The 24,603-nt window shown below is 47.5% G+C and overlaps 1 protein-coding gene across 1 annotated transcript in view; it reads left to right on the top strand.

Moving 5' to 3' along the window:
- SLCO2A1 (solute carrier organic anion transporter family member 2A1) overlaps positions 1–24,603 on the top strand; it is a 104,015-nt gene that overhangs the window by 38,798 nt on the left and 40,614 nt on the right. The window contains exons 3-4 of the mRNA XM_067538703.1: positions 16,397–16,534; positions 23,191–23,353. Of these exons, the coding sequence (XP_067394804.1) occupies positions 16,397–16,534; positions 23,191–23,353 (301 nt within the window). The remainder of the gene's footprint in view (positions 1–16,396; positions 16,535–23,190; positions 23,354–24,603) is intronic.

Below are 24,603 nucleotides of genomic sequence, written 5' to 3'. Positions count from 1 at the left end.
AATAATATGTAAATATCTATGTATACATGTTGCTATATGTCCCTGGTCCTTCTGATGTCAATGGGAGTTTTGCCATTTATTTCAATGGGACCAAAGATTTGATGAAAGAAATGTTGTGTTCTATAAGCGCAGCCATTAACCTGTCATGCTGTGAAACTCTGTTTAAAAAGCTGTTGCAATGCACTCGGATTGCCTTTGATTTAGCTGATGAAATGTCACTAGAAGAATAGAACATTAATAAAATCATTGGCAGCTTGTCAGTAGATAGTTTTGTTTTGGGCCAATTGCCAGGAGGAGATGTTGGGGTGGAGGAGATGTCATGACAAATTAGGGGCATCTCGATTTTAAAGAAGGAAGCAAATCCCTTGTATGTGGCCAGGGAACGCTGAGAAGCAAGTAAGAGCTGGATGGGTGGAGAAGGGGATTAATGTCAAGACAGAGAAAATGAGGGAGAGGTAGATTTTGCATTGCTGAGAGCATCCATTTGTATGTGACCAGATTTCCTAGTGGATATGGTGATGGGATATGTGCTTTCTGAAGCTCAACGTGCTTTTAATGATCTGGAGCTGGTGAGCACTGTAGGTGCTTTTTCTGATAGGGTCAGATTGGTAAAAGGCAAAGAATTGGACTGCACCATAAGTAACTGGACTGGAGGAGAAGGGACCCAGATAGGGTGAAAGACCCAGATAGCTAGTGTGAAAAATTGGGACTGGGAGTGGGGGTAATAGGCACCTATATGAGAAAAAGCCCTGAATAATGGGACTACCCCTATAAAATCAGGACATCTGGTCACTCTAGATCCAGAGAGCAAGCCAAGATGAAAAGTTTAGTGGGATCAAGGTGCTAGGAGCAGTGAAATGGTAATTTTATGAGGGGTGAGGTGGTTCTGTGCCCAAACATAACCAAGGGAGTGGTCAGGGTAGATAAGATTATCGTGAGCATAATATTGCTGATAGTGAGAGCTAGGCTATGACCCGGCAAATGGGCGTGAGGGGGAGAGGTTGAATAAGATTGTGGGTCAAGGAAAGCAACGGGGATCTGAAGCTCTGGAGGCAGCTGATATCAGATACAGGCATGTGGTGGAGAGGAGAGAGTTCACAAGCATAGTGAAGGTGCAAGGATCAAACCACGTGGCAAGAAAATAAACATACCAGGGTAATGCAGATGACAGTGCAGAAGGACAAGCTGGAGCCAAGAGAGTGAGAGAGCATAGACTGGAAATAGCAGGTACCGGGGGCAAATTCTGCAGACCACACAAATGGTGATGTCCAGGTAGAGGAGACCTTGATCAGACCACCTGGCTAGACAATGTGTCAATAGCACCTGAGATGCTGTTGCTATAATTATACTTTCTCGTTTCAGTAGCAGCCAGAGGCTTCGCTCCCCGTTGTCCTAGGCACTATACAAACACATAGCTCTGAGGAGCCTGCAATCAGCAGTGAAATCTTCCACTGCACTGAGGAATGACAGAAGCCACTCCATACTTAGTAACAGATGCTAGTGTGAATTTAATATGAAAGAGTGGGCGAAAATACATCTGTGTTCTGCATAGAAATGCACAGCGAATGTTAGTAACCTCACTGTTCAGGGACATTTGAACTCCTGACTCCTTCTGGCTCATGTCTCTGTGAAAGAGACAAGGTCCATCTAGTCTACAAAAATCAACAGTGTTGGGGGACGTGGTTAAAATTCAGTTCCTTCTTGCAGTGTGGATGAGAGCTAATTGTTTTAACCAGGTCTGGTCAGAGGGAGTTCTCGATTATGATTCCTTTAGCTCTTTGGTGAGATGCAGGTTCAGATCTCGTCAGCCCTTGGATAGGAAACCTCCAAGAAAGCTCAGGTGATACTGGAGCTGGTGCTGGTGATTCATTAGGTCCCTCTTTCTGCCCGAGAAAGGAGCTGTTTGAAATATGTGGGTGTGCACGTTAACTTCTACACAGCTTGACCACCCAAAGAGCCCCAACGTAGAGTAGTGTAGGCTCTCTGCAACCAGTTCTCTCAGACCTGAATTCAGGAAAGCATCTCTGTTCAGTTGCTTGTGTATGTGTTTAACTTTAAGCATGTGCAGAAGTACTCTCCTGAATCAGTGCCTAGAGACAGGCCCACAATAAACCCCCAGATCTGAACATCCCCTGCCTCGGAGATGTTTGAAATCTGAGGCTCCGATCCAGTCCTTCCTTGTAACATCTGTATGAGTCAAGTGGGCAGAAGAACACTTCCACCTACAGCTCTGCCGATGGCCCCGGAACTCTTGCCTAGTAGAGCAGCATATATTTCCATGTGTTCTGGAAAACCACATGTACATCTGAGTTATTGGTTAGCCTGGGAAAGGACAAATATCATCTTGGCTTTGGAAGTTTGACTTTAGGAAAGTATGGATTATTCAACACTAGGAAAACATCATTAGTGCTAATAATACTGACGAGCGAATGGTCTGGATGGGATTGCAAATCAGTTAAATAGATTTTTGTCTAATTTAGTTTCTCACATTAGAAATAAAATCTAAGGGCCGAATTCTGTCCTGGGCTTCTATTGACTGTAATGAGAACCACAAGGGTAGAGGGCAATTTGCCCCTTACCTCCATAGAAACCTCAATTTACATTGTTTGATATACAGCCAGTTTCTGTCCTTCATGATGGTTTTTAATGCAATTTGCATGCCAGTAGAAATGATTTTTTGTCCCAGGGCTGTGAGCGGCTTATGCTAGAGTGGCTGTGAACACCTGCCCAGGTGCCATTGCTGCAGTCTTCCTGGGACTCCTGCTTGGATAACCGAACATTTCAGGTTATGTGAAATGTTCGGGTTTCATTTCTGGAACAGCCTTCCAAGGGCAACAGTGGGGGCAAGAAACCTAGCTGGTTTCACGATTGAGCTCGATAAGTTTATGGAAGGGGTAGTATGATGGGACAGCCTAATTTGGCAATTAACTGATCTTTGACTATTAGTGGTAAATATGCCCAGTGGCCTGTGAAGGGATGTTAGGTGGGGAGGGCTCTGAGTTACTACAGAGAATCCTTTCTGGGTGTCTGGCTGGTGAGTCTTGCCCACATGCTCAGGGTTTAGCTGATTGTCATATTTGGGGTCGAGAAGGAATTTCCCCCCAGGGCAGATTGGCAGAGTCCCTGAGGGATTTTTGCCTTCCTCTGCAGAATGGGGCCCGGGTCACTTGCTGGTGGATTCTCTGTACCTTGAGGTCTTTAAACCATGATTTGAGGATTTCAATAACTCAATCATAGGTCAGGAGTCTATTACAGGAGTAGGTGGGTGTGGTTCTGTGGGCTGTGTTGTGCAGGAGGTCAGACGAGATGATCATAATGGTTCCTTCTGACCGTAAAGTCTATGAGGTGAATATTGATACAAAGTGGCAAGCCAGCGAAGATGACATCAAAACCAAAGAACAGTGGGCTTTGGCCATGAAAGTCTTGACACACTGGCGTGCGTGTGTGTGTTTGTCAAGTTTCATCTTACAGAAGAGTTCATGTATTTTTCTTTTGTGTTTGGCATTTTTTGACACTTTGACTCAATCCATTATACATGAAAAGGATCCCTTGGTGTATTAAGCAGAGACTGTTAAAGATGGATTGCAAAGGACCTGACTCTTTCTCGTTTCTGCCGTTTGCTGCTCATTTGCGGTGTATAAAGATGGGCTTATTAAGCCTGTATTTAAAGGTTCCCATTTGTTTACCTTAGAAATCTTAGGAATGTCAAGTCCTGAAATTCTGGTTTTTACTGGAGAACTCTTTGGAGGAGCAGGGAAATTTTTCAACTCTCTGTTGTAGAGAAGACAATTCTGCATCTTTCATGGAGAGCTTTTCTCCCAAGAGTTAGTCAGGCGTTTGAGTTAAACATATGCGCACACACAAAGAGTGTTTAACACCTCTGACTAGAATCTATTATTTGTATATGGTAATGCCTAGAGATCCCAGTCAAGATCAGGACCTCATTGTGCTAGGTGCCATGCAGACAGGTAGTAAGAGAGAGCCTCTGCCCTAAAAAGCTTACAATCTAAATGGACAAGATAAAGGATGGGAGATGAAACAGAACTGAAGTGACTTGCCCAAGGTCAAACTGCAGGTCAGTAGCAGAGCTGGGACCAGGACTTGAGTCTCCTGCTGTCCACCAAGGTTCTCTATTCATTAGACCATGCTGGCTATACACAGCTGCTCCCCATGCAAGTTTCAGATCTTCGGATGTCATCATCACATCAGTCTTCCACCAAAACTGGAGACATCAAGACCTGTTATTTCTAATGTAAAGAAACCAAGCAATTTCCGTTTTTTAAAAGGCAGCAGTTTTGAGGCCTCCTTTATGCATCATTATAAAGCGAAGCAAGAAAGGGACAAACCCTGGTTTTGTTTTGTTCAGGCTTTATGTGATAGCTTGTCGTTTTGGCAGTGAGGACTACGGCTCTACCAACTGCCCTAACGCTAGGCTGACCAAATATCCTGATTTTACAGGGATAGTCCCAATATTCAGGGCTTTTTCTTATGTAGGCACCTATTACTTTCCACCCCATCCCAATTTTTCACACTTGCTATATGGTTACCCTACCCAACGCCCACTGCAGATGACAGAACTGCTCACCTTCCCTTCAGTGGGCCCACAGAGCAACACACGTGAATCTAGACAGGCACAAAGAGCTACTGCCTATTGAACCCCCCTGAAAGAGCACAGAATAATAAAAAACAGCAACGACAAAAGCACCCCTCCCCCTCCCCCAGCCTTACTCTGAACTGACTTGGCTGCACAGGCAATGAATTACCCATGAACAGCAAAGCCCCATAGTTCTCTCCAAACCGGGAACCGTCAGAATCACTGCAGCTTCCGATGATAGGACCTGTATCTGCTTTCGCTTATGCTGTCACCTTCATAAACTAAATTAGAGTGTTGCACCATTGACTCATCCTCTCCCTGGAGTGAGTTGGCTGAATTAGACCAAGCACCCAATTAGGGCCCCTAAGTCTATTAAAAGTTATTGGATGAAAGTGAAAGGCACCTTCTTGGGTGTGTTTAAAGCTTTGAAAAATAGCTTCACATCTAAGCACAAAATAGCATAGCTGGAATCGCAGCAGCACAGTATAGTAGAGAGGGAGCTGGACTCTGAGGCAGGGTACCACGCTTCTGTTCCTGACTCTGCCATTGACTTGCTGTGTGACCTTGGGCATGTCACTTCCCAGCTCTGTGCCTCAGTTCTTCCCCCCCCCCCCTCCCCTCACTTTGTCTGTCTTGTCTATTTAGACTATACACTTTTCAGAACAGGGACTGTATCTTTGTGTATGTGTGTGTTTGTACAGCGCCTAGCTCATTGGCTCCTGATCTTGACTATGGCTTCTAGAAGCCATAGTAAAACACACAAAGTACCTGGTGAGACCGTGGGTAGGAAAAGTGAAATTCAGGGGAGCAATATCACCCGCAATGAAATGGCGAGAAGTTTATGAAGATTTATATTTCTCCCACACAGCTGTGTGGCTGACTCTCAATCCGAGCGGTTCAATATCTCTGCTTGGGCCTCAGACAAAACCCACTGAAGAGTGTTTCCATTGAAGTCAGCAGGTTCTGAACCTGCCCCCTTCAGCCCATTATACAGCTATAATAGCAGCATGTAGCCTGAAAAAGAGCTAACAAACTTCCTGAAAAGGCCAGCCCTTTCCAAACGTTTACTCCCTCCAGATTCATTTAATTTTGGAGAACATGTCGCCTTATAACACGTATGCCTGGCCAAGTCATAAATCAGAGTGTCTTCAATTTTATGAGAACAGATGGATGAGTTCTTGAAGCGTCTTCCCGTCTGCTCCCGGGACAGCCGTTCTGTCCATTTCACGGACTAGGCTCGCACTCTTCCGATCTGGTTAGGCAGCAGTAATGGCAGGACACATCTCCTCAGCACCAACATGGGTGCTGACGAGTGCTGTAAAAATTGAAATGATGGGTAACGGTGCAGCACGGTAAGCTCTTTGCAAGAACCTAACAGGCCAGATCTTCAGCTGGTGAAGGAGTGACATCCATTTACATTAGCTGAGGCCCTGGTACAAGGTATTTTAAGAGCATTAAAGGGCTATTCAGCTATCTATGATACAAAAAATTTTGCTACTTCATTAATTTTGGTCCCTTCTTCTGGGAAGATATCTTGCTATGTATCAAACTCCTATTTTTCCATTGGCTTCAATGACTCTCTCCAGTTCTTCAGTTTGTATATTTCTCCCAGTGCTGCCTGGGGGCCAAAGTTTTAGATTATGTCCCCTCATTTCTGAAGTGGTTGCTCGAGGCAAGGAGGCAGCATGGCATAGTGGCTAGAGCGCAGGCCTGGGGCTCAGGAGTGTGGCGCTCTATTCATGGATCTGCTATGAGTCCATGGGCAAGTCATTGCCCCTCTCTGTGCTTCAGTTTCCCCTCCCACCCTTTGTCTGTTTAGACTGTAAGGTCTTTGGGGCAAGGATTATTTCTCAGCATGGTGGGACCCTGGCCTGCATTGCCGTCTCCTGGTGCTACAGTAATGTAATAATCATGGTAGTGTGAGACAACACACAGCAATTTTAACACTCTCTTCCTTAACTGTGAAAGCTTCCATCTCCCTCTTACCAATTAGGATCTGTCCACCTCCCCTAATCTTTCATAGCTGAGATTCTTTACGCTTGGTATTATCTCTGGTGCCTTGTGCTGCACTCTCTTCGCATTGATAATAGCCTTCCTAAAGCATAGTGACCTACATGCACAGTGCTTCAGTACTCTGTTCCTCTGCCCCGAGCTCCCCTGGTGGAAGAACTGGGTGTGGTTGAGGACATAGTAAGCAGCTTTTGAGTCTATGTGGAGAAGTGGGGCCGGGGGAGCGGGTCTCGTTTGTTTCTAAAATTAAATTGTAACCAGGCTCGCTAGATGAGTAGTTTTATCTGCAAACCTGGGGATGATGGGGCACATTCTGGCCCCTATTCTGGATGCTTTGTGCCACTCTGGCACTGCAAAGCAGCTGGGAAGCTAGTGTAACAACCCCGAGGGGATTCCACTCAGTGTATGGGAAACACTGGGTGTCGCAGAGTACCAATCCCCTCCTGAGCCCTCTGCAGATGGTGTGTCCGAGAGAGCATGGAGAAGGCACCCATGGGTGCTGGAATGGCTCCTTGGAGCCATAGGAAGCAGCGTATAAATTACAGCAACCCTGAGACTGCTCTGGTTTACGCCATGAAACACCCTGGATTGGAGGAGTGTAAAAGTGGTGTTAGTGACGAGACGCTGTCAGTCACTGCTCTAATCTTGTACCTAGTGCCAGGGTTTGAAGGCCTGGAGACTAACGGCTTGATTCTCCACTCCACTACGCCGATCAGCGTAACCCCCTGGAACGGCACTGGGCTAGTGTGCAGCTGTTGCAGCCGAGTGAGGGACCAGCACCTAGCCCAGGCTCCACAAAGCTGGTGAACGTGGGTAGGGACAGCAGAAGCTTCCTCCACTCTGGGAATAGCTAAGGTCAGAATACATCTGGCAACACCAACACAATAACCATAAACGCAATGGCCCAGAGTCTCAGCTGGGGTAAATCGCCGTAGCTCTGCTCACTTCGGTGGAGCAATGCTGCATGACGCCAGCTGAGGAGTTGACGCACTTTTCTCACTACGTAAAAAGTGCTTCATATTTCATCACAGCTCCATGACCTTAACTCTGACCCCCTCGCAATAAATGTAAGCTGGGGGTTATCAAATGCCTCCACTTTGCTTTGCCCTGGCGACAACTTCACAAGCATTTTATTAGCTGGTTTTCACTAACCGCTTGGACGTTCCCCCTCAGACTGTTACAAAATAGTCCACGTTTCATAACAGGGATGTTTGAAACACATTGTCAGCATGTCTTTAGCTCATATTCCTTTTTAAAGGGTAAACAAAATTGTTGATGGTATGTTATCTTACATAAGCAGTAATAGAAAGATATGCAAGATAAGAATACTACAGAGTTGACCCAGTATATAGTGTGGCTACAATGTACTGTTAATATAATGAAAATTGGCTTCTCTAAGTAACGTCCTTGCACATAGACATTGCTACAGTTCTCTGGAAAGGATCAACCAAATCTAAAGCTCGGTTTCATAATTAGGCAAAGTCCTATTGACTGTAGGATAGAGACCCCAGTGAACAAGGCCTCTCTCTACCTCTGCAAAGCGTGCAGGAGACTGCATTGGGGTTATGAGCTAAGGTTATGGGGTTATGCAGAATGAGTTAGGCATCACAGAGCAGCTGTCTGAAGCATGATCCCCCCAGCACCAGGGATTACGGTCCATGTAGAAAAGCTGGGGCTAGCTGATGCTTGGAGCATTGTTAATGGTTCTCCTTGCTCTGTGAATCCCCTTACTAGTGACACAGTGTAGCTGGCTTAGTTGTCATCATAGCGGAGGGGGGCAGGTGGATGCGCCAGACAGGTGCAAAAGGAGGGTCCCACCATGTAGCTGGCCAGAATTCATGCACATTGATTTGTGCCCTTGCAGGTCCCCAGCCTGTATGTCTGAAGCTGAGCAGCAGGATTCCAGGGCTGGCTCCTCAGATGAGCTGGTGATTTATCTGGCTGCTGTGTGGTATCTGCAGCATGCAGATCCTTTGTATAGCTCCCCTGACCCCAGTGGGTCCCACTGGGGAAGTCTTTGAGGCGTTGATTTCTGCTGGGTTAGATGCCTTTCCCTGACGCTCAACAACATGATCCATATCAAATCGGAAACTTGGAGGTGGAGCGGGAATAGTACCACGGATCCAAGAATGTGGGGAAAACATTCCTTCGGCTCCAAGCAGCAAGGCGGGTGCTTTTCCTTAGCAAAAATGTTGCCCTGGAAGCTCCAGGTCTGTCAGAGTTGGCAGGGGGAGTTGTGTGTGTGTGTGTGACGATCCTCTCCCCAGGTGCTTGCTTCCCTTTTAATGTAAAGTGTGGCTTGGAAGAGAGTCAAGCGACTTGTATAAACAGCCTGCAGTCATGAGAACTCAGCCACTCCGAAGGGAAACGTCAAAGTGATTGAAAGGGGATTGAGGGAAGTGTGCTCATGTTTGTGGGTGCATGTGGATGCATGCCTTGGCTTTTCTGCCTTTCCCTCCGTGTGCCTATAATATTGCACCTTTGAACAGGAATTTGCCCAAAGCTCTGAAAATCCTCCTGGAATGGGTCGGTGAAGTACGGATAAGAGCAGCACACAGCATTTTTGCATGCAAGCAGTTTTCCCCCCTGGGCCATTGCTCCCACTTTGTGTCAACATCTCACTTCCCTCAGAGTGAGTTTATTTGTTCTTATTTAAAACCTTTTTGGGAAAGGTTTATAAAAGCTGAGTGACGGTCACTGCAGTCTGTCACTGAGGTGCTCTGTGCATGCTGCAGGCAATCTAGGTTCTATTCCTGGCACTGCCACTGACCTGCCATGAGACCTTGGGCTAGTCACTTTGCCTGTTTTGCTCCTCACTATTTGTCTGCCTTGTTTATTTAGATAGTCTGGGCTCTGAGGAGCTTACAATCTCACACTGTATGTCAGGACAGCCCCCAACCCCACAAGGCCCTGAGCTTGGCTAGGTATCCACTTCATCATAACAATAAATGCAGAACCCCTTGAAGAAAGAGAAGGGAAACCAGCAACAGATGAAGAAGAGGGAGAATTATAGACAATTAGTCTGAGGGAGAGCGAAGAGATTGGAGCAAAGCGCCGACTTGCCGACACATAGAAAGGCACCAGGGGAACAATGAGACAAAAAGAGGAGATCAAAGAAGACATGCTAAGGGACGTGCACAGCTATGGTGGGAGTCTGGTGCCCAGCTCCCCTTTGTGCCTTCGAACATCTTCCCCCTCATTATCACAAGACACGTCTACCCTCTCTCCTCAGAGTGATGTTTTCAGTCCAGCATCTATCTCAGGCAATGCTCAGGATACTCCAATCATCCAAGAAAGCACCTTTCACTGTTGTTTACACACAACGCCTCTGTGGGATTTGGACATTCTTAGTCCAGTAAGCGCCTCATTTGCTGGATATGAGGGAAATCCTGGATCCTGGCTCTACCAGCTTGAGACTGTGGAATTTTCCAGATGCACTTTGATCCATCCAGCTGGGCTCCTGAAACTGATGCAGGAGTTTTAAAGCAGAGGCTGTTTTTTAATATTTCAGTTGGGATTCCAATTTCAGCTTTTTCCAGCCTAAGAGTAATACTAATCAGTGTTGTTAAGCTGGCCCCTTCAGCTGTGATCACCCAGACTCCAGTGGGAGGAGGAGTGAATCCTGCACCCCAGTTACAGGAGTGGGAAAGGGAGAGGATCAATACTGTCTGGTGCCATGTAGAGAGAGGGAGACATAGGGCCCGTCTACACAGCCAACCCCTCCGTGGCAGCGAGTCTCAGAGCTCAGGTCAACTGACTGGGGCTCACAGCGTGGGGCTAAAAACAGCAGTGTAGACGTTTAGCGGCGGGCTGGAGCTGGTGTTGTGAGACCCTCCTCCCAGCCCAGTTTCAAAATCTGAGATGAAGGTGAGCCAGAACATCTGCACTGCTATTATTTAGCCCCGCTGCCCGAGCCTGACTCAATTGACCCATACTCTGAGAATCATTACCACGGGAGGGTGAAGGGAGGGGGGCTTTACTATGTAGACGTACCCTTAGGGTCTCAGTTGTAAAATGGATAATTGTTGTTTTTATTACAGTAGCATCAATAGGCCCAGCTGAGATGTGCTAGGTGCTGTACAAACACACAATGAGAGACAGCCCCAGCTGCAAAGAGCTCAGAGTCTAACCAGAGGGGGAGTGACGTGCCCAGGGAGGTCAGTGGCAGTCAGCAACGGAACCATGGTTATCTGAGCTACAGCCTGTGACCGTGGGGATTTCCTGTGATATCGTTATGAATCCTGGGGGGTCCCTCAGTTTCCCCTGTACTTTGCATTGCTACTCAATCGGGGGGAAGGTGTTGTCTGTTCTCAGGGCAATGTAGGGGGGGGGTGTGTGTGAGTGAGTGAGTGTGAGAGAGAGAGAGACCTTGCTGTCTGGGGTGGACTGAATGGATCATTAAAGGGCTGGCCAAGGCCAACACTTATCAGTGGAAAATCTGAGATGACACTGAAAACCCCAGTGGCCAGTACACTGACTCCTAGCAACCCACAAACAGGAGGAAGGAGGTTTTCCCCCAACTCTCAGCACGGGAGCTGAGCTCTGTCCAGCTCTGGAACAAAGGACTGAAGGGTGATAGGATGGGGACAAAGAGTTGGCTTTTGGGAGAGGCAAAGCTGCTCTCACCTGGGAGTGAGAACAGGACAAAGAAAGCCCCAGTCTGAAGTGGCGTCCATAGCAGCTTGGCTGGCTGTGTCATTTCTCTGTGCTAACCTAGGCATTTCCCGTGCTGTGCTCTGGTTGACTAATGAATTCTGCTCTGCTTTGAAAAGGCTGCCGGGTGTCACCACAATTCCTTGTTGAGGTGCCTGGGTCCCTGAAGAGTGGGTGAGTCTTTGGGCAAGAGGCTATTGGACTCTCTGGGCATAGCCCATGGTGTGATACAGAACGGCTGGAGCCCAGGGGCTCTGGTTCAGAAGTGGTGAGGCTGAATGGCCCACCCTGAAGGAAGAGTGGGACCCCTTGGGGGTCTGCCTCATAGAAAGGGGGGTCTCCAAGGGACCGTTTAAAAGCTGGGGCGTAGCACAGATCTTGCAGATCCATGGCAGCCCTCTGCCCTCACCACTAGAGCATGATGTTTCCTTGCACAGCTGTACCAGATACCACTGCATGATGGCACGGAGCGATATATGTGTTAGGAAAGGGTTGAGTTTAGGTGTACCCCCCACACCAGCTGAGAACATGACCGTGCATATGGTGACGGGCTCCTGTGTAATTGGAGCCCGTGATTTAGGTGTTACCCAGCGCTTGCACCCCTACCCAGTCTGCCTTGCCGTAGGTACACTCCGCCATCTATCTGCCTTCGGCCCCATTGACACACCTTCCCCACCACCCCTCCCTTCATCCATCTGCCCTCTTCGGTCATTTGCGATGTCAAGTCTCTCCATTTTGGACTCCTTTCCTGCTTTCAGCCCTTGGCTTCCTTCCCCATCCTCGCTGCCTTCTGCTGACATCAAGGTTTCAACCTTTCCTCTCCTTTCTGAGCCTGGGCTTTCCTCTCCCGGTTCTCTCTGCCTATCCACTGCCCTACTTGGCTCTCACAGAGCTCCAGACCTTCTTGTTTATTCCCATGCTGCTGAGCACCTTTGGAGAAGGTCCTGGGATCCTGCTGACTTTTTCCATGTCATTCATCCTTTCAGCTCCTCTCGCCCCTTCGTGTACAGCTTTGCTTCTCTGGCCTAGCTCTTTGCACCATAGACTCTCACTAGCTGTTCTCATAGACTGTAAGGTCAGAAGGGACCAATATGATCATCTAGCCTGACCTCCTGCACAACGCAGGCCACAGAACTTCACCCACCCACTCCTGTAATAGACCCCTAACACAAGACTGAGTTATTAAAGTCCTCAAATTATGGTTCAAAGACTTCAAGGTACAGAGAATCCACCAGCAAGTGACCCATGCCACAGAGGAAGGCAAAAAAAAAAACCCAGAGCTTTTGCCAATCTGCCCTGAGGGAAAATTCCTTCCCAAACCCAAATATGGCGATCAGCTAAACCCTGAGCATGTGGGCAAGAACCACCAGCCAGACACCCAAGAAAGGATTCTCTGTAGTAACTCAGAACCCATCCATCTAACATCCCTTCACAGGCCATTGGCATATCTACCACCAGTAGTACCTTCAGCACTCCCTGCCCTCCTCCTTCACCTCCCTAATGCTTCCTTATTAAACCTCCTTAAACAGGATCCATTTTGATTTTTTAAAATCACGTTGAATATGCCCTCCTGCCCATGATGAGCCACCTTAGGGCCAGGCTTGACTTGAAGCTCTTCTTTCTATTATTGGCCTCTGACCCTCAACTTGTCCTCTTGACACTATTCCCTCCCCCTCCCTGCCCCCGTTCTCCCTCACTTCTCCCTTTCTTCCTGGTCCTATCTCTCACGCCTGCTGTAATCCACTCTAGCAGATACCTACAGCCCCGTGGAGTCTCCTCTTATCCTATGACCTTACTCTTGTCTTTGAGAATGAGCCTTATCCAAAACCCCAGGTCTGGCTCCCGGTTCAGATCCAAGTTCACAGCTTGCACCAAGCTCTATAATAATAAACCAAATCTGAATGCCCAGGGAGAAATCCTGGCCCCACTGAAGTCCATGGAAAAAACTCCTTGGACTTCAATGGGCTCAGGATTTCACCCCTAGAAATTTGAGGAAGTTCAGGTGTCGATCCAGATATCAAACCTTTGGGTCCCCTGGTTCCCATTGCAGAGATATGAAGATTGGATGTAGAGTTCTGGTTTGGGCTCAACTTGAGGACAGTCACCAGTTTCCTTTCACATGCTTCATTTCCATTTTCAGAGGACACTACTGCATTAACATTGCATAAGATCGCCTTGGCCTTTCCCATCCATCTTGCAGCCAGGTTTGGGCACCTAGGTGCTACCACCATACAAATAGGTAATAATCATTACTACTAGCCTAGCCATGGACTTGAGGAGTTTATTAGCACTTGATACCTTTGATCCCCAGTGTTCAGTTCCAGGCTTCCAACTTTATCTTTGCTGGGCATTCTTCCGGAGTCCGGCAAATATTTGATTTCCTGAGAATTTACATAAAAAGGCTTCTGCCTTATATTTAATTATTTCTCAGATAATATTGGCACAGTTTGGACAAGTCACATTACCAAGAAAATAAAGGAAAACTGGGCTGGCTAAATATAGATCAAAAAGGTTTTAGAGCATCCTATTCCATCTGCGGAAGCGGATGGCTTCCTTTCTGTATTTTACCCTTGTTCTTTGATCAGAGTCCTGCCGCGCCTCAAGCAGCCTATGTAGGCCCGCTCCAACTCTGTTTGCTGTGCAAGTCCCGTAAGTTTGGTTTCCTCACTCCAAGTCCCATAGGTAATGTGGCCCTAGGGATCCCAGCTCTTTGCTGTTATTGTCATGCCATAGCATTTTAGTAGCAATGATATTTTGCACATATTCAACCCTTTTCATCTGTGGTTCTTAAAGCTCTACAAACAGTAACCCGGCCTCTCAAGTAGGGGATCATTTCACCCATTCTACATATTGCTGAAACTGAGGCACATCTTGATAATAATGGGTCATCTCTGCAGCAGCTATAAATTGGCGTAGCTCCATTTTACACCAATATACACGAGCTGAGAATCTGGCACTGAGTTATTTGCTTGGATGGCACAGCAAGTCTCTCTCTGCAGAGCAGGGACTGTCTCTTTGTTAGATGTTTGTGCAGCACCTAGCACAATGGGACCCCGGCCTTCAGGCATAATACAAATAATAAATCAGTGCAGAGTTAAGAACACAACCCAGGAGTCTCAACTCCCTGTCCCCTTTTCTAACCACTAGACAACACTCCTTCCCAAACTAAGTCAATTACTTCCCAGCAGCAAGATATTTGTTTGCAGCAACTGATAAAATGCAATGCAAATATGTATTCCAGGTTATATAAACACAATAAATATTCTACAGTATATAATTCCTAATCCCCAGCAGCCATAAAAGTGAACACGTTCATAGTTCTACTTAGTCATAATATTTAGCTTTTCTGTTGCATGATTACATGTTCAACGCCCTGCACAAACATTAACTAATTGAGAAGGAATAATGTATGCAGTCCTTTCTGGAGACTTTCCCATCTTCGTAAGCATCTATAGCAGCTAAAGAACCGTAGTCCCCTGCAGTGCGTTCTCCTACTCCAGGGTTCTGATGGGGAAGCAAGGAAGCAGGTTCATCTGGAAATGTCACAGAAGGTCTGTAAAGCAGCTGCAGTCAAGGTAGTAAACCACTTATCAGGCCAGGCCAGACGGCTGCGCACCGAGAGTGTTAAAGTCCAGAGTTCTAGACAAAGTGAAAAGTCCAGTTTGTTACTTAGCACACAGGCGTCCTAGGAAGGGGGCCATGGCAGAATTTCTCACACACACAACGGGTAAAGTGGAAGAGTCCATTTACAGCTTGTACCACATCACCTGCCGTAAGAAGGTATAAGCGCTGAGCCGCTCATGTTTACCACAAGCCTGATCTAGGTCTGCTATGGATTTTTTGCTAATGGCTAATCAGCCTTGTCATGGAAGAGTATGTTTGGGTGAAGGTTATTAGGCGAAGAGCTGGCTGAGAAATTCCTATCTCCTAAACCAGTGCAAACAAGAGGTATAGGCACAGGGTCTAATTCTAAATTTATTTTGTATTAAGTAGAAAATCATAACCACTATTAGTATTTCAGCACCGCCAGAGAGCTCAGGGCCCCATTGTGCTGGGTGCTGCACACACAGAGAATAAGAGACAGTCCCTATCCTCACATCCTAAAGAGGCATGGAAAGACTTGCCCAAGGGCACACTGCAGGTCAGTGGCAGAGCTAAGAAGAGCAAATGGGCTCCCTGGGTTCCAGGCCAGCCCTACCCATTGTACTATACTGCCATTACCCGAACTTCTCTGATGTCTGTGCTCAGATAGCCAGCTGCAAAGAAAACAAAAGCAACGAGCCATGTTCCTCCAGCTGTGGCGTGCCTGCTGCTCCCACTAGGTTCCTTTCTCCGTAACAGTGTCCCTAGTTCTGCTCAGTCATGTCTCACTGGCTTTGGGCCTCTGCTGCACCCCAGAATCCTAGGTGTTAGCCGGCACAGCGACTCCTCTGAAGCACCTCTGCAGCTGTGGAGAGCTACAGGTGTCAGACAGGCATGTAGTGGTGCTGAGACACAGGTAGAACAGTGGATGCATCAGAGAGAGGGAAGAAAGGTAACAAATCTCTTTAGCTAGGAAGCCAGTGCTCCAGGTGCCTGTTCTGCTAGCCGGCAAGGAGCAGTGGAACACATAGCTCCAGGGAAGCCCAAGAAGATAAAATGGAGATTTGGTTATGTCTCACCAGGGATGCCAAAGAACAGATTCTCCTGGAGTTGCTGGGCTGCACGGGTTTCAGGATACACATTGCCGCCTCCTAGCTTCCTCCTGCAAGCTCTCATCGAAGGCATTCAGCCAGTACAGAGCGGGGGTTGTGGAGGAGGATGCTCGCCTCTGGGGGAATCAAGCCAACGTGAAAACATGCCATGCTGCCAATATGCCAGGGGCCAGGCTAACGGATCTAACCGCTGAGCTCCATCCTGGTCTCCCGGGTCGGATGTAGCAGCAACGGGGCCTGAGAGCAGACAGCGTGCCGTGGCACAAATAAATGAATGATGAAATCACCCCTCAATGAAGGCCCCTGGCTGTCAAGGTTGCGAGGGTGATTCCTGGACTGAGCTGATGCTTCAGTTCGCACATGCTGCATGTGACGGTTATAAAGCTGATGTGTCCACAAGGGCCTCTCAGTGACTAACTGGAATGCCGTGTTGTTTTGTTCACAGGTGTTTGTGGTTTGCCATGGCCTTCTCCAGTTATCCCAGCTCCTCTACAGTGCTAACTTCAAGAGCAGCCTGACCACCATCGAAAAGCGCTTTGGGCTCTCCAGTGTCTCGTCCGGCTTCATCTCCAGCCTGCATGAGGTAATTGCCCGCGAATGGGCCTGGCGGGGGGACGTGAGGGTGGAGGCATCGCTCTCTGTGAAGGCGCTCTGGGCCCCTTCGCTCAGTGTTCCCTTAACAAAGCCTACCGGTGCCAGGTGAGCTGGCTTGCCTGCCAGCGACTCCCACTGCCGGGGTGATCTGCAAGTTGGGAGAAGCAGGAATCTGGGACTGTGGGACTGGAACTGGTGTCGGGGGCTGCCTGTCCCTTGCTGTTGAACAAGAGCACAGGAAGTCAGCCCTGTAGGAGTCACCCCCTGACCAACCAATAAACCCACACAGACAGAGATGGGATTCTTCCCCCTCCTGTTACCCTCACCTCTCCTCTCACTTTTAAAAAGGCAGATGCTTCCTGCTCAGGCTGGGCCAGCTGCCCTGCTGCTCCACCACATGCAGTACTCCCTCCCACCAAAGGGATGCTGCAGGCTCGCAGTGGGAAAGCTGGGTTCCAGCAGGGGAAGCAGCTAGGCTCCCCAGCTGGCAGCAGGACATTTGGATCTCCCTTGTTGTACATTCTTGTCCCTGAAATTCCCAGTGGCTGCTCCCCACAGCTGTGACCGCAGCAGTGGAAACGCAAGTGTAGTCGGGCCTCCGGGGGGCGCTGGCGTTTTATCCATAGTGTCACACTCTGAAAAGCGGGATGGCATCAAATTGCAGGGGCTGTCTGAGCTCTGTCTACACTCCAGCTCCCGTCATGGGCTGTGCGGCCATTTCAGGGAAAGAAGTATACTTTGCACGCAGCTTTGGAGGATGGCAGCTAGTGAGATTGTTAATTAGAGGCCGCTGTGGCCTGGGACGCTCTAATCCCCCTAAGGGGATAGTGTTAGCGGAGATTTAAGTGGAAGAGAGAATCCATTAGAGTTAGAATGTGGTTCTCTCCCTTTAATCCCCGCTGGGGAGAGCCCCGGGGAAGAGAACCTGATCTATATTTTGGTGCCCATCTGCGGTGGAATCAAGCTACTCCCGTAGTTTTAACTGAACTGAACATCATGCCAGGCTCTCAGAAGCACTGCTCTGCACGACGCGTAATGCCTCATTAAATGAAGGTGCAACCCCCAATTTGTTTCACGGGCATTTGTCAAGACCTTGCCAAACCCTTCGCATCACCTGGGACTAAAATAGAGCATGACCAAATGATGCTAGGTTTTATTCTAGCAGTGCCGGAGTCATGCCACCGTAATTAGGGATGTCAGCATTTTCCATGAGAAATCCCTGATAACTCAGATGTCGTCATTTACTCTGGGCAGGGACCTGGCTTACAGCTGTGGTTTAGCCCCTGAATTGTAGATTTGTTTTTCTTTCTCCTGCATGCCTGGAGCCCAAAAAGGCCTTTGGATCCAGATAGACTGGGTCAAAGTGGCTGTAGGGCAGGTATGGGGTGCTCTGAAGAATACCTCAGGTGCACAAATCCCTCTGCCCAGGCACAGAGCCAGTTCTGCTGTCTCAGTGCCATCTCTGCAGCAGCTGCAGATGCATGCAGTGTTCTGGGGTGGACAGGAGGTTGAGCAGTGTCAGAGTGGGGACAGGTTAAGGGAAGGAGGGCTCCAAGCAGGAGGAAAGGAGACATCTCTGGGGCAGACCTGAGCCCTGGCATTTCCATGCCTCTGCAGAGCCCCATTGAAGGGGCCATTGAAACAGGACCCTGACTCAGCAAGGCACTGAAAGTTAGGCATATATTGACGCACCTGCTGAATCAGGACCAAGGGCAGTATTGAGCTGTGCCCCAGTGATACACTGGCCCTAACAGCTCCTGAACAGGGAAGGTGTAAATAGTCCTCTTCCATTCCTGCAGTGGTGTTAATGTGAATCAGTGCCTCTGCTCACCAGACACTCCCTGCTCCTCCTGGCCATTGCGTGGAGGAGATGAGGCCACCAGCAGCCCCAGGGATGGAGTACGCTCCCTTCCCAATGCTGCCAGCTCCTGCTGGCCTTGAAGCAAAGGACTGACCGTGAACTTGCATTCCCTGCATGGGATCGGGTTGCAGAAGCACTGTATTACCAGGCTGGCCTGAGTTTGGCTGTTTTCGAGTAATAACTCAGCTTCTCATGACTCAGGAGCAGCTTTGATTTAAACCTGAAGTTTGGCGTGTGGTTGGTCTGGCGCGGGGCAGAGTCAATTCTAGATGTCTGGGAAAGAAAAATGTAAAACCTCAGAGGTGTTCAGTTAACAAGCTGACTGCTGCAGATGTGCAGCGGGTTCTCTCCAAGAGTTCCATCCAGGCTGTTTGTTATTACACATACAGCACTTGAAATGGGAAGCTCACGCTGAAGAAAGTCGAGTAACGTTGCAGTGCAGGTCCTGGCATGAAAGCAGAGCACAATGATATGTGGAGGCCAACATTCAGCTAGGCCTGGTGAGAGATTATGCAGAAGTGTCTTAGACAGTAGCTAGCTAGATAGCACTGGACAGACACCCATATTAATACTTCTCTTTCCTTCTTTCATCCTAAACCTTTTATTTCCTTTAATCTTCTACTTCATTCGTTCATTTTCTGTAGATTAATTCGGCCCATTAAGATTGTTATCGCGTCCCTGTGGGAAGGCGGATTGCCAGCTTCCTTCACGTAAGTGGTGGTTAGGTCACCACTCACATAAAGATGCCTTCTCTCTAGCAGTCTGGCCTGCTGTCTCCAGCTTTCCAATCATCTCGCTTGAGATAACAAGACAGCTATGGAGTCATCCAAACAGCATGGGCCCAGACACGGTATTAGCTTGTTGGCTGACAATTTCCTCCTTGCTATGAATGAAAATCAGGTGTCCATGCTGGTTTTCTTAAATCTTTCAGCAGCATTCGATAGCAATCTCCATGGCATTTTGTTGGCCGGCCTGTGATCCTTACCTGGAATCTTGTTTTGGATTATTCTTTTGAATGGCTTCATTTTTCCCCTGCTCATGAGGTCCTAAAGTGCGGTTTGGGGTGATTGCTAGCTGTCTCATATTGGGTATTCAGTTTACATGAGGTCCTACAAGACCCTCTTGTTCATTTTGTATGTGGAGCTGCTGAAGAAGGTACTGAAATGACTTCAATAATAGTATCCTCTCTAGGTTGTGTTGTCATGCAGCTCTGTCCTGGTCTTATGGGTTGCGGATGGCACAGAGTTTTAGTCTAACCCAGGTTCCAGGCAAGATTTGGATGCTTAATCTGAATGGGCATAGGTGCTATGTGATCAGATTTTCCAAGAGAGTTCAAGGCCTGATTTCCCTGTGCACTGCACCCAGAACTGGGGTCAGAATTTCAGAAGAGCTCAGTGTGGCATGTGTTGAGCCCTTCTGAAAATCTGGCCCATAGTGGGTGGGGGAGGGATCCTGAGGATAAGTAATAAGGGTGTGTGTGTATGTGTTTCCGTCTCCATCATTGAGGGAAGTCTCTTCTCTCTCTCTCCCAAAGCAGTTCACAGCAGTGCTTTTGGAACCCTGGTTCCTCTTGTAACCACTGGTGCACCAACACACCTTTTTCTCACTTATGCCAGGCCAGATTTTTGTGACTGTTTTCTCTTGGATTGGGAGGTCGCCACTGGGATCTCTGCCTCAGTGACTTCTAGGTTAGATTATTGCAATTCACTGTATATCTCTCTCTCTTTCTGAGGTCACTAGGGCACTCCGACTAACAGCCCTACATGTAATTGTTTGGGTACTAAATGTTCTTATTGGAAAGTCTTAATCTCTGGAATTTATTTCCTGAACTTGTCTGGCCGAGCCCATATTTGTCAACCTTTAGGGCATGATGCAAGGCCCATTTCTTTCCCCACGTCTTTGTGTGGGGAGTGGAAGTCGTTGATTGCTCAGTTTTGAGGAATTATTTTTTTCCTCTGGCTGTGTAACCCCTGGTGAAATACATGTGCACCCTAAAATGAATAATTGGGTGTGTTTTGTGAAATAAACACACCCAATTTTTCTGGTTCATATGACAGTCTAATATATTGTGTTCACAGTCATGGTTTCAGCACTTTCGGGAGGAAATGCCAGCACTCAGCTCACTTTGAATGGTACTTGCTTTATCCACATGGGATGCGCAGCTGACAAATTATGGATTTAGGGTGGGATTTTCAATGACGCCTAAGGGAGTTAGTTGCCCAGTTCCTGCTGCCCACTTCTCCTAGTCCCTCTTTGAAAATTCTAGCCTTACAGATATACAGAAGCACTCGGCACATGCCCGAGTCTGCTCCCTTGAACCCAATGGGACTTTTACCACTGACTTCAAGAGCAGCAGACACAAAAATTCCAGTTGGAACGGGCCAAATAACCAGCTTGAAGTGATTATAACGTCCATCGCCCTGAAATGTTCTGGCAAAGCACCAAACCATGTCCTACCACTCACAGCTGAGACTTACCAACGTCCCCAGTACTTTTCATCCATAAAATATATTGCCCTGTGCTTAGTGACTTCATCTTCAGAGCAAGGCAGACAGAATGTGGAACATTCCATTATAGCAGTAACTGGGAAGGATTGACATAACGGTCTTTGTCATCCTGTTCAAAGACCATTGATTTTCAAACAACAGAGCTGTCTTTGTTTCGACACTTTATAATGTCTTTGTCAGCTCCCCTGCCTGTCTTTCTGGGATTATAAAGTTTTTTCATTTACTATTAAAGAAATTCTAGGAATCAAGAACCACATGGGACAAACGAGTCTGGCCATGCAAATATACAAAGAAGGATATTTAGACACAATTAAAGAATTTAATAATGTTAAGTTTGTTCCAAACTGACAAAACCCACGTAATTATAACTTTATGCAACTCGCCCATTCTGGCTATGGGTTGTATGTTGTCGTGCAAAGAGCTAGATGTTTTGAGATCTCTATAGCAGAATTAGGGAAATGGCTTGAAACTGAACGCCTAGATCCAAACAGCGCCTCCCATTACAGATATCCAGATTCGCGAGCCAGAGCCTATCTCTGCCAGGAACAAATGGGAAAGTAGGTGATGGAATGTGACTTTATCACTGAATTTTGAGAGTTTGTTAGTTTATGCCAGCTTCCAAAAGGGACACTTCCAAAGCATCATGTGGGGTTTTAGTTGTGTTAGTCATTTATTCAAAGCCTTGTGCAACACTGAAAACTGAGAGGGATTGTTATGAAACATATTTTTATGTGTGTGTTGAAAGCTTTTTAGGATCAGATCTTCACCTGTTGTGAATCAGCACAGTCTGACATATGTCAATAAAGCTCTGGTAGTTTATCCCCGCTGAGGATACGAAGAAGCCTAAATCATCCAGCAGTGACAGCTGTTAAGCAGAGTGGAGCCCTTTCTTCTGGCAGAGCCTGCCCCAGTTCATGACAATCCAGACAATGAGAAGCCAAGTTTGAAATGCAGATGCTCCATGTCGGCATTTTAAGGAAACCTGCAGAGCTTTAGCACATGCGCAATAATGTCGCTCTTTAAAAACCAGTAATAATGCACAATTTACCCCGAAGGGGATATTTATTGACTCCTAGCAAATGACTCCTCGCAAAGAGTGAAGTCAAGTCCAGTTAAACCACCATCTGGCCTTCTCTGGCCCTCACGCTAACATATTAACCAATCACAAACAAAAATTAACTATTAATGGAATGATGTCAGCTTGGAGGGAGGTCTCCAGCTGGGTTCCCGGGGATCTGTTCTGGGTTTGGTGTTGTTTAACACCTTTATTAATGACCTGGATGTAGGTGTAGAGATCTGGATGTAGGGTCCAGTTTTGGTCACCAATGTATAAAAAGGATGTAGAGAAACTGGAAAGGATCCAGAGGCGAGCGACAAAGATAATCAAAGGGATGGAATGCAAGCCATGTGAGCAAAGGCTGAAGGAAGTGGGTATGTTTAGTTTGGAAAAGAGGAGATTGAGAAGGGACTTGATAGCAGTCTTCAAATACTTGAAAGGCTGCCACAAAAAAGAGGGAGAAAAGCTGTTCTCTCTTGCCATGGAGAGGAAGAGAGGCAATGGGCTGAAACTCCAGCATAGCAGATTTAAATTAAATCTCAGGAAATACTTCCAGCTGTAAGAAGAGTAGGACAACGGAACAGATGACGTAGGGAGGTTGTGGAAATTCCTTCGCTGGAAGTTTTCAGAAGGAGGCTGGATAGCCATGTGTCTTGGATGGTTTAGACACAATAAATCCTGCATCTTGGCCGGCAGTTGGACAAGATGAACCTTGTGGTCCCTTCTAACCCTATGGTTCTATGATTCTCCTCGGCCATAAAAGGTCAGACTGCGGCAAGCATTGCTTTCCTGGTTTTGTGGCTGTTCCTCTGCTGGTGCCGTGGGGGCACCAGAGACCCGCAGGCCTGTCTCTCTCCCATCTTTCTTCTTGTTCCATTGGGCCCTCTTCTACTTTCATTCTCCCCCTCCATACTTTCATTCTTTTTGAGACCATCCTTCTGTTTCCCTCTCTCCACTCACTTTCCCTGCTTCTTTTCTCTTTCCCTCTTCCAGCCTCTCCCTGCCATCAGCCACAAGCACTAAGTCTGTGCTGTCAGAACAGATGCGGGGGGGGTGTTGACTCAGCACATTGTGGGTGATGATGCCTTTGTCATGACCCCCACCACAAAGAAGAAAGGGAAAGGGGCTCAGAGAAACTCTCTGCTTTGTTGGTGAGCTCTGACATGCGGCTCCTACTCACGCTCTGTGACATCCTCTCTGCTTTGCTCTCCCCGCTCCAGATTGGTAATATCGTCCTCATCATCTTCGTCAGCTACTTCGGCAGTCGCGTTCACCGCCCCAGGATCATTGGCTTGGGAGGCCTGCTGCTGGCCTTGGGGGCTTTCCTGGTGACCCTTCCACACTTCCTGTCTGACCGGTATGAGTTCACCGTAACGAACGTCGGTAAGTGACTTGATCTCCTCCTGGGGGGTGTAACTCATCCTCAGGGGGCAGCGTGACCCTTTCCTTCTCTTTGCCTGTTTGTCAGGAATGCACGGGGGGGCGCAGAGCATGTAAAAGAACTGAATTGGACTGTGGAATCATTACGGTATTGCCAGCTGTGAGAGATCAGAAATCACAAGATTGGCCCCCAAATCCTGAGATTTGAAAACCCATCAAATTGTGGTTTTTACTGTGTAGTTTGAGTCTCCTCTTCTCCTCTGCCATTGCATGTGTGGTAATGTCAGATTGAAAAGACAACCTTTAATGCACACAGAGATGCATCCCTCTCCCTGGCTGCTTGGATAGAGACTCCACTGACTCCTCACCCCTAACACAGGCAAAATGTCATTCATTTCCTGACTGTCTTGACCTCTATCCTCCTAGTTTCCCTTCCTTCCCTCCCACCCACCCCTGTTTCCTCCCCAGTTTCTTCCTCCCCAATTTCTCCTTCTATTCTCCTGTACAGTCACCTGCTCATTCATAAGTCAGACAGAGAATCATACCCTTATTTTAGAAAACATGACCTCAAATCTGATGGGTTGGTGGACAAACCCTAAGACAGATGGACAGTGTGGACTGACATCAAGACTGATGCTTAGATGGATAAGATTTAAGACCAGAGAGATTTATGGTTTTGGGCCACAGTTTGATGTAGCTACACAACCCATTCTGAGTGCAGTAACTACATTGATAAACCTTGAATATTTTTTTTAAAATTACTACTTCATAGTCAATGCATTTCAAACATTTCTTTTAAATCTTTGTCCCCGCTTTGTATAATTATGATCAACTATATAAATTATCCAATAATAATGATGATGTTTCAGTTGAAAAAATTGATCTAATTATAATTAGTTGCAGCAATAGCTAAAAATACTTCATTTTTATTTTGTTTATCCTTCCTCTCTGCTGCCCCAGGATTTGCCTGTCCCTGGGACGCAGCAACAGTGCTTCCTAGATTCCCCTTCCCACCCGTGCTTCCTTTCCTCCCTGCCCCCTAGATCTTGCAGCAGCTCTTCCTGGATTCCCTCTCCCATTGCCACAACCCTCTGCTCCAGTCTGCTCCCACAGGGCCCTTTGTGAAGACTGTTGGTTTGTGGCAAGGCCAGGACCCCGTTCTGTGATCCCAGAGTGCCGTGCGGGTGTTTCCAAACCAGCCCTGAAAATGGCAGGAACAGAAGAACTTTGTGTCATCACAAGAGCTGCCCACT

This window comes from Emydura macquarii, unplaced genomic scaffold (genome assembly GCF_026122565.2).
Source record: "Emydura macquarii macquarii isolate MOO-44397 ecotype Brisbane River unplaced genomic scaffold, CSIRO-AGI_Emac_v2 contig_499, whole genome shotgun sequence".
NCBI classification, from domain to species: Eukaryota; Metazoa; Chordata; order Testudines; family Chelidae; genus Emydura; species Emydura macquarii.
This window is presented reverse-complemented; position numbering and strand designations above follow the sequence as displayed.